The sequence below is a fragment of the Dermacentor silvarum genome, chromosome 3 (assembly GCF_013339745.2).
Source record: "Dermacentor silvarum isolate Dsil-2018 chromosome 3, BIME_Dsil_1.4, whole genome shotgun sequence".
NCBI classification, from domain to species: Eukaryota; Metazoa; Arthropoda; class Arachnida; order Ixodida; family Ixodidae; genus Dermacentor; species Dermacentor silvarum.
The window spans coordinates 67,563,104-67,573,574 of record NC_051156.1 but is presented as its reverse complement, the minus strand read 5'-3'; the positions used below and the strand labels follow the sequence as shown (position 1 = coordinate 67,573,574).

General features: G+C 46.7%; 1 protein-coding gene across 1 annotated transcript; it reads right to left on the bottom strand.

Moving 5' to 3' along the window:
* Positions 1 to 633: 633 nt before the first annotated feature.
* On the bottom strand, positions 634 to 9,578 carry LOC125944493 (uncharacterized). Its single transcript, XM_049664995.1, has 4 exons — positions 9,507 to 9,578; positions 6,395 to 6,572; positions 5,542 to 5,619; positions 634 to 826 (listed from the first exon to the last, which is right to left on the bottom strand). Exons 1-4 carry the CDS (start codon positions 9,560 to 9,562, stop codon positions 755 to 757), a joined length of 384 nt encoding a protein of 127 aa, XP_049520952.1. The 5' UTR covers positions 9,563 to 9,578; the 3' UTR covers positions 634 to 754.
* Between the last annotated feature and the right edge of the window lie 893 nt (positions 9,579 to 10,471).

Below are 10,471 nucleotides of genomic sequence, written 5' to 3'. Positions count from 1 at the left end.
GGTAAATTTTGACATGAGGCTTTCAACGTGCACTAAATGCGTGGCCCACGCGCGTTGTCGCATTGCGCCCCCATCCGCAAGCGGCCGGGATCGAACGCCCGACATCGTGCTCAGTAGAGCCGCACAGGCTCGCAGGATCGCATGCACAGGGTACGTAAAAGATGTTGCAGCATAAATTGGTGTTGCATCTTGTCAGGCAGGTACTCAATAATTATCTAGTTGTAAGAAATTCTTTGAAGCGATGCGCGGCCGTCAGTAGGCCTGCAAAATCAGAATGCCGTCGCACTTAGTAATTGTTCTTCGACGTACAGCGAAATGGGCTCAACGGTGGATGGTGGAACTCCCGGCTGATCTAACTGCTGCTACCTAGGTGTTTTTTTAAAATTCAGCAAAACAATTAAACTTGTTTTGCTGAATTTTTGGAACTTACATTTATATAAGTGAAACCATAAATTGCGCGGTCGTCCTGGCAGTGTTGTGGAGGAGTGCAAGCTGTCATTCAACTGATGCGCGGCCTTTTACATGAAGGTTCATTCTGTGTACAGACATTGAAAGATTGGCATGAAATGTATGCAAACTCAATTTAGTACAAATGCTGCGTAGAGAACGCAATAATTCTCAGTGAAGCCCACATCTTAAGCCAGCCATGGAGGGTCATCTGTGTTGGGCAACAGACTTCTGGCGGAATGGTCTGTTCGAACAGTTGGCTTTGGTGCTCGGCGACTGGAAATGTTGTAGACGGCGGGAACTCCCACTAGGTTTGCGCGTGCCCCTGGACGCCGTTCGTGCCGGTAGGTGTTTTGTTCTTGACATGATGGTAGGCAAGCTGCGATTTTGGCAGAGCGCACATAGAAAAACGGGCAAAACTTTCGGTATTGATTTAGTGAACAAAAGGCAATGCATCAAAAACAATGACGGGCAGGAATACAGAACAGTCGAGCAGAAAAAAAGGCGAGGACAAAAAGAACTGAACATCAGTTCATAGCATGAGGCGAATGTAAACAAGCGTCAAGCTTTCAGAAGCAAGTGTTTCACAAGAAAAAAAGCATGGCTTAACTGAACCGTAGCTGCTCCTATGGCGTTGCGAGACGTTGATGGCCGAACTGCACGAGATGATCCGGCAACCAAAAGCCAGAGCATCTCATAGGGCCTATCTTTTTCTGCAGTTTCACTAGTGGGATGAATGTAAATGCGGATTTAGGAACAACATCAGTAGCATTTCTGTACAATGCGTACGCATCATTTTTAGCTGATTCCCGATGGCTTGATCGCATTATCATTGGGGGTCTTTGTAGCATAGCAACACCACAAAATATCATAAGCGCGGGCACGCCACAGCAGGAGGAACGTCGTTAGGTGAATCTGGAGTAACGCCTATCAAGCCTTAGCTAACGCTATTACCGGCAAGCGAATAATCTGATTTGGGCGATTGACCTCGACATGACCGTCACGACAGGCGCCTTGAGCTGTGGTACATCCGTGACGCTAGCGGCAGCCTGTTTGTATGACGAGCTACGAAATCGCTTTTAGTATTTGTCTGAGATTCAGGCCGCAATCATACAGTATTACATTGAGCTATCCTGCTAGTTCGTTTTGCGTGCCAGTTTGAATGCAGGCTTTTTTAAATGAGAAGCGTTTCTTGCCGGCGGCTCTGTCCGTCCCTCCCACGTCCCACACCCCCACAGCACAAGCGCGTCCCCTCCCCCTCTCTCACCTCTCTTACACTCCCCCCGTTCTCTCCTCTAGGAATCCTCTACGGAGCCACACCCGTGTGCCACAACCCCACCGCGCATGCGCGTCCCCTCCCCCTCTCTCTCCTCTCCTACACTCTCCCCCCTTTCTCTCCTCTAGGAATCCGGAGCGGCGCGCACGACAGGTGGTGCGACAGCTGCATATTCCGCTGGGGGCGCCACGGTAGTTCCGCGGTATGAAAATGACGGAGCGCGCGCGCCTCATTCTCTCTCCTGTGCAGCGCCGCGATGAGAGCTCGGGACTTTGCCGCGAAACCATCTCCCGCTCAAGCTAACCATCTTCCCGCTGCTTCGCATCCACACATGGTTCCCTTTAGTGGGAGATGGAGTAATTTTTTTTTCTTTTCTTGTATGTACTACAATTGGAGTAGCACGTGATGCCTGCCGCTAGAAGAGCCTCTCCAGTTATCACAAAATTTAGTCTTAACTCCTAATAGACTAACGGTTATCTGCTGTGCCCATTACATGAGATGCCAAACTCTTGTCTTATTATTCTCAACTAGAATACTAGCTGCACGCGTTCGGACTTAATCACTTCTATCGTGGTCGTACTCTTAACGCGATGGCCATTATTTTTCATTACATTATTCGCTTTGAGGTCGTCAGGTTACTTTCAATATTAGTTCCTACTCTAGCGGTATAATTCCGTGTCTGTCAACATAACACGCACGTTGCCTCGGCGTCAAAACACAGTGCAAGTTAAGACTGGGCGTGGTCATTCATGGCATTCCAGGCAAGGCCTCTTTACGATTACAACGCATTCCACGTCATCACGGCAATGGAGAACTGACGGTAAAAAGACAGCGGGAATGTCTAACGACATTGCACTAAACCATACATGAGAATGAAACACCTGATACAAGTACATGATCAGGGTATCCTTCGTCCGATAGACATTCCTTGTGACAACAAGATGCTGCTTCCGCATCATTCATCACAATTCTAAGCTGGTGAAACGAGCAATCGCTAATCTGTGTTTTTACAACGCTTTCCGCAAATCATGCCCCCATAAAATGTCTAGAAGCTTTGACATATAAAAAGAACGTCTATCGAACGCAGGATACCCTGACCATGTACTTGTATAAGTAGCAGAAAGTGCGTTAACGAAGTGAAAAAAACAGAACGACACGCACATGAGCAGTAGTGACAACATAAAAAAGGTTGTTGTGCCGTATTTGCATAACGTATCGCACGCTCTAAGGAAGCTTGGACGAAAGGTTAAAGTAGATGTAGTATTTTCTACTCGGCAGAAATTGCTCAGCTTATGCAGTGCCACGGATCCGTTTGCCAAGAAATGCACAGGTTGTAAAAAGAATCATCAGCCCCCTCTTGTCTTGCTCTGTTTTGTATAGAAATTTAGATAAAGTTACGCGAGGAGTTGTTGAAGCCACTCTGCTAGCGAGGGCCTTTTGATAGCTGCATTAGCTCCCCTTAAGTTGCTCTGACTACAAACGAATTTGCGTTCCTGGACGCGGCCGGTTTTCATGTGCGGTGATTGGGCCTTTTTTGTGTGCGGGCCTACAAATACCGTTGTTTCTGCAAATAAACACTCAGTTGAAAGTTAGCGCTCATCGTGTTCTCTCGTTCTTGTCCGTGTCTTCTAGTGCTACGACCCCCTCTGATGTATCTTACCAACTAGCCCAAAAAGCCATACTTTAAGGTGCTGGAACGTTCCGCATAACTGTCAGCAGCAATTAAAATATTTAAATACTACGACTTTACACGCGAAAATCACGATCTCATTGCGAGGCATACCGTAGTAGGGGATGGCGTATAATTCTGACGACTTGGAGTTCTTTAGCGTGCAATCAATTCACTGTTTGCAATCGTTTCTGTATTCCGATCCATGGGAATGGTGTTTATCTACCGTGCTATCTATAGCTATCTCGCCATTAGCAGCGTCAACCCGCAATCTCGTGCTAGGGCTCAGCAGCGTTGCACCGTAGCCACTGAGATACCGCGGTGCGTATTTCAGCGGCAACCTCGTCACTAGCAGTCTCCTCAAGCAACGCCTTCACCCATTATAAGCCATTAGGGCTCCTTGGCGTCTCACGTGTCAGTGAGTTAAAAGTTGACGGATATCTCAGCGAATATTTTCTTTCTTTTTTTTCTTCTTTTTTCCGAATGATCACACTTCACACCACTTCAGGCGCCCAATTGCGGTGGGCGGACTACTCACCGCGCGTAAACAACAAAAGAAAAAGAAACGACCAAAGGACATCAGCACGTGAACACTTTTGCCATCTTCTGCTGAGGCTGGTCGTCTGCAGCCGTAACGTATCATACATCAGTACGGAACAGTGAAGCGACCTCTAAAATGCGAATAGCTTCACTCCCTTTATACATTTTCTGCCCTATCGACCATACGCTAACCGAACTTGTTTGTGAAATATGTTTTTGACAAGACGCAGGCCTGATTGTTTGGGCTGCATGACAATGAAGTTACAATGGTTAATAAGTGGACGAAGTGCTGCCATCACAACAGCGTGATTTCTTTCTGTTCCTAAGCGTGCCATTAGAATGATTGTAGTAAACTAGAAAACGTATAAATAGTAGAAAATGAATATTCGCTTCACCACGGCCTCGATGAAGCTCCAAAGGAGAGATAGTCACAGGTTAACATGAGAAACAATCCCATTTTAGTTGCAGAATAGCATGTAGCAGCATTGAACTGAAATTCTCACACTGTCGTCATCCCATAGAAATGAAGAGCACCGCTCTTATATTCGCTCAGTCACTGCTGTTGCCATGAGAGTGCAGCGTACGGTCGCAATGGTCGCGTCCCACGTGCGCAGGCTCTGCCAATCAGCTGCCGTTCATAAAGACCTTACCTAATTCTGAACTGGAACCAGCACACAAAACGACACATACAGAAGCAAATGTTAAAAAAGAAAGTGTAAAACGGGTGCGACAAAATACAATAATTTTTCTCTTCCTTTCCTAAGCGTTTGTGCATCGTGTCTATATGTCCCCTTATTTTATGCATCTGAAGTTCGATATGAAGATACTGATCTCTCGAACATAGCCTTCATATTTGTGTTTATGAGACTATACCTAAATGAACACTCAAGACGGCTTTAGAGGGGCTTCTTTGGATTATTCCTGCTTCGCAGTACACAGTGTGTACCAAATATCATGCACCTATACTCAAATGTTTGCAAATGCTACGTAGCTGGACAAAACCAACGTAATGTTGTTTGCCGTCGCTTGGAGATACTGAGTTTACATTTTGCATACTGCCTAAGCTCATATTAAGTTTTAATTAGCTAACCAACTTTTCAAATATTATAATTAGATCAAAACTGTCAATGTGAAAAGTGTGGAGCAACATGGGAAACTCCCGATAAAGCTTTCTGTTGCCCCATACGGGCTACATAAAACTGTTTTTCCGAGCGTGAAAGAAGCACGCGCATACACGCAAAATTGCCGCACGACTGGCCGCTCAAGGCACTTTGCATGCATTCGCGCGCTTCTTTCACGCTCGGAAAAACACTTTTATGTAGTGTGTTTGTAACATTACCTTGGTTCTGCCCAGCTACGTGGTATTTGCATATTTTTAAATCTTTGTGCATGATAGTTGGCACACCTTGCTTAGCGGTAGCCATGAACTCCTATGAAGATAAACACAAGACGTTGGGAGTATTGGTGTAATTCGAGAACGCCAGCCAAATGGGACAGACCTCGTTCCGCTTGCACAGAACCACGACACATTGTCAAAGACGTCACTCGTTTATCACTACGAAGGTTGAGCTCTGGCACTGTTAAAGGTGCTAGGGCAGCATGGACGCACCTTTTCTCTGTTGACTTGCGGCCCCTTGTAGCGGAAGTCGGTTATCGGTTCGAGCGGCGCCAGAGTCGCGGTCTCCCTCTTCCGCAAGAATGCAACAGTGCCACAAGCAAAAAATTATTTTCTGCTGCACTAAAATAAGGTGCAACAATTGCTGTGATATGAGGCAAGCACAAAATTTACAAGCACTTCGACATGTATAATCTGATTACGGTGAAAGTAATCGAAATAGACAGCAATATGACGGCAATAATGCGTTATGGCTATAACATGGAAGTATAAATTTAAAGCTTCGCGGTCAACTCCAATGACGTACAACCGGTAAATTATCAGTCTAAAAGCAATGCACTTCAGGAAGTGCATTGAAGAATGTTTCCTGTCATAAAAGTCTCATATTCCTCATGTAATACCCCTTAAGTGAGGCACTTGGGTAAAAATAAATAGTTTAACTAATAAATAAATAATAATTAAAGAAGTAATTATTTATTTAAAGGCGTGCTAGCCACAGCTCGAGCGGGATTGAGCGTCTCTGCCACGTTTAAAACACCATACTTAAAGGTTCTCCACCTCCTTCACGGATAAAGCTTTCAGGCTAGTTAGGCAGGCATCCCTCAACAGAGTATGCACAGTCTACTTCTGTTCAAATAGAGTGAGAGAATTCTAGGGAGCTAGCAGAACACTCTCAAGAAGAGCTATATGTCAGACACAGATTTTCTCCTAGACGTTTCACGCAGTTACTGTGATCTTGAAGTGCGCTATAATAGAGCCAAGTTTCTTGTCGACGCTCTTTCAATATGTTAGTTAGCTTCGCCTGACTTAGGCAAATAATGAGAACCCCGCTGCCTCTAAAACTTACGAAGATCACTCCCAAGGCGAAGCCGACTGCCAGTACCGCTAGCAGGCCGACCGCAATGGACAGGACGAGTACGCTGCGACCCTCGGTGCTGCCCTTCTCGCCGTAGTGCACTGCATCCGACGTGCAGGGTTCTCGGACCGATGCAGCTGGGCTGTTGAGGTCGAGTACGTAGACCGGCCTGTGGGGTGCAAGCGCCGAGCCAACAGTAAAGAGTACAGTGTAAGCATGCGTGGTGACGGTGCGTGGTGCAAACAAAATGATGACAAGCGTACACGGACCTTCCAGTTCACTTTTTATTGCGATAGCAATTATATGGACACTTCAAGAGGATTTCTGCCGTCGGCTTCACCGTCGCCACCGTGAGGTTCCGCGTAAAGTCCGAGGGCGATAAAATCGTCGCCGCGCGCCGTATGCGTGAACACGGCGGAGAGCAAGCGCGACTTCCTCCGTCGCTGTATGGGAGGGAGGGAGGAGGGTGACGCTGTGCTGCGGCACTAAATGCGTATCGTGCAACCGGGCGCAAGGGGAACGGGCGACGCAATTTCCCACGCGAAAGGAGGAAAGCGGGAAGGCAGCGCGGGAGCGAGGCGGGCGGCGACTTCTACTCTTCTCAAGCCCGACTCTCATAGAACGAATTTCCGGCGTCCAAGCGGCGAACTTCGGCCGACGGCGGCCGCTCGTCGGCCGGCGTCAAAAATCAGGACGTGCGCCACCGACTTGGAGAGGATAGATATTTTCGCCCGCCGCCGGAAGCGTTCAGCGCGCGGCGACAAGCCCGATCCAATCAGAAGACAGCACTTCCGGCCGTTGCATCATGGGATTGAGTTTACGTAAAACGTGGCGGTGGTCCCGGTCGCCCGCTTCGAACTGAATTTTGCGTTGTTTTTGTAGAATTCACTTCGTTCGTAGCAAATGACTGCGCAAACGGCTTTTGCTTAGTCTCATGCCGCTTCGACGAGAGAGTGTTATGGCTAATCTTGAGGAATTTTGGAGATCGCTTCTCGTTTCGAACGCGCCTAAGCCTATCGAGAGAAATTTTCTTTGAGATGCGAGTGCCACCTGTCGGTAAAGTTGGGAGATAGGCGCGACGACGGCATATGGCCTCTGAGATGGGAAGATTTCGGAGGCTTTGTAGACAGCTTGTACTGCTGTCTGTTTCGCTGCAGATCGGCGGACATGGGAAGTAAAAATACAACGCGCTCCTGGCTTCCATTGCGCTGCCTCTCGCACTTTGCGGACGCACACACACATAGAATTACTTAGGTGCCCTATGTATGCGAAATTCAAAGCTTAATGGTATAGCGTCCCGCACGTAAACGACGCTATCACGCTATACTGGAACTCTCTTTCTGCAAAGTTTGTTTGCGGAACGGTAACGCTATTTCCCTTAACCCCGCTATTACGCTTATGTTAAACTAAAACTGTCACTACAAACAAAAACTGTCACTAAAATGACACTACCCACTGTATCCGCATGGGCACAATGTTGGCAGAGCCAAGCTGTTTCTGCGCTTTCTGGCGGTTGCGAATAGCCAAGCGTAAAATGTGGAAGAAATAACTCAAGAAAATTTAAAAAGACACTAAGTTATGTCGTTATTAAGTGTCGCAACATGCTAAACCTTACTGTGGGTTACATTTAAAAAACAGTGATCTCCTGCTTCACGCCTGGCCACATTGATAGCTTCTCGGCGGCGTTCGCCACTGGATCTTCGCATGAGGGGCGATGAGGCCAAAACACGGCGTCGCGTCTCGCTACATTTTTTGACGCGCGAACATCGTCGGGGAAGTTCGCTCCATGAGGGGCGGGCTTAAGTGCGTACTTTGCGCCGGTGCGGGCTGTCGCGCACACCGTATCTTTAAAGCGATCTCCAGACGGCTCTGACCTTTGTATGCGCTGTGCTTTCGCCACTCAGTTTCCGTTGAAGCGATAGATCGCACGAACCTTCGCTCGCTGCGGCACCGCACTTGTTCACGCCAGCGTTTTGACAGTAGTTGTCTGGGCTCATTGAGTGTGATCTATGCATGTTTGCTTGTGCGCGCTGACACCACGCTTGTTCATTCAGTTAGTAAGCGAATGTGTACAAGTTTATGCAGCCGATAAAACTACTATCCCTACTCCGTGTAGCTCTCTACTAATTTGCTATCCGAATTGATGCTTCGCCTTTCGGGCGAAACTGCGACATTTTTTCTGTCGACGATGGCCTCTTCGATGCAACTTTTGAAAACTCTCCTGATTGACGTTCTTGTCTTTTGATAAAATTCAAACCAATAGACCTTGTCGAATATTCGTGCTGCCCGAGCTGAAAGTAGCGGCAGCGCCGTCGTGTCTTCTCAGCGTCTCGTTTTTTCTGCTTGCCGACACGCAACTAATGCACCCGGACGACAACTTCCTAAAGGGGACATTGAAATGTGGAGATTTCCGTTCTTTCTTGACCAAAGTGGTTGATGTGAATGAAATGCCCCTGACAATCATGGCCAATAACGTAGAAATTTAAAGACGGACGGGACATTTCGTGGCTTTATGTGCTACTAAGTGACGCTGGCTTTCATTGGCTTTCAGTGACCCAGTGGCAAAAAATATTTAATTTAGGGGTATTACCTACCAAATGTATGACATAATTATGAGGCACACAGTAGTGAAAGACTCCAGATTGATTTTTATCACCTAGGAATCTTTACAGAAACCCTGTGGCAGGTGTAACATTCAAACCGAATATGCACCCTTGCTGCGTAACCATACACAATGATAAGCACACGACTATAAGCGCCCAATACAACAGCTCTCTACTACTCAAGCTATACATTTTCGAGTGTACCTTCGAATCTCACAAATTCTGCGTCACTGAACCTTATTCACAGAGATAATAAAGAGCCTACGAACTTTAATCCATGACAGAACGCACTGATGCCAACACCTCCTCAGTCTCAGTCAGGAAGGTGATATATATTTGGGGTGATACTTTATGGCCATTGGCTGTAAACTTCGGTCTCAAAGTGTCAAATTTACAACCGTCATTTCGCGACACTTATCTTCCCAGCGGCTGCTCCCAGTGTATGTGGAGCCTTCTGCACTCAGATTCAGATCTTTAGGTAAAAAAGGGCTGGAACTGACCCGTCATCGCTGGCCCGTCGTTGGACTTTACGACGCCAGAAGCGAAGCAACGGCATCGCTGAGTCGTTTATGTTGTTTTTGCCTTCTAATTATGGCAGGTACCCACAAGGGCGGATTGGCCAAGGCTTGCGGTAGAATCTGCCACAAAATGATGATCTTCTCGCTAACTGAATGGTTTCTGATGAAGCCGAAAGATTAAAGAAATATATCGTCCAAGTAAAAAAACAATAAAAAAAATAGGTGAGATGTTTTTCTTCCTGGAACAATAGGCACAGCCGTTCCTTTTGGTGATAACGATGATGAGCCTCAAACATGAGTAGAGTAGTTGGAAAAAAAAGTTGGAAAACTAAATATAGAATTGAAACGAAAAGGTGCCAGACAAAAAAAAAAGAAAACTTGGCGAGTTCAAATACATTAATGACGTATCAGCGCAACAAACAGACACAGGCGGAAGAGAAGTTCGTCGACTGCTTCGCTCCATACCGAATTATCATCTTTGCCTATGCCTCCGCCCTGTTGTCAGACTAAACACACCAGGGAGGAGCTTTGCGCCGATCCTCCCTCTCTTGCATGCGTAATCATGCGAACGACAATTAAAATTAGGAGTCGGATATCTCGGAACACAGACATGCTAGAAGAATTATTCCAACTGATACTGTGTAGAAACACGACTGCCTCTAACTTTTCTATACAAACATACCCATTTTGCGAGTCAACAAAAAAGTTAATTATTCAATTTTAGCTGATTGGGCTGCTGACAGCGATAATTATCATCTCACTTTGCGTCCCCCTGGCCACATAACTTATTTGCACAGGTGCCCTCCGCGTGCCTCCCAGTGCCTAATTTTAAGAAAAGCTTAATGCTTAATTTTGAACACCCAGTATGACTTTGGTGTGGTGAAGCTCGAGTATGCGAGTTCTGCATGGGACACTGCCCTGGCACTCTCGTTAATACTATTTAATGT

Excerpts from the sequence above, each read along its gene's own strand:
- LOC125944493 (XM_049664995.1), bottom strand. The coding sequence starts at position 9,562 with ATGCCGTTGCTTCGCTTCTGGCGTCGTAAAGTCCAACGACGGGCCAGC. Across the intron at positions 6,573-9,506 it reads CGACGGGCCAGCGATGACGG|GCCGGTCTACGTACTCGACC; the intron begins GTCAGTTCCAGC and ends TGCACCCCACAG. Across the intron at positions 827-5,541 it reads CGCAAGTCAACAGAGAAAAG|CTTGCCTACCATCATGTCAA; the intron begins GTGCGTCCATGC and ends CCAAAATCGCAG.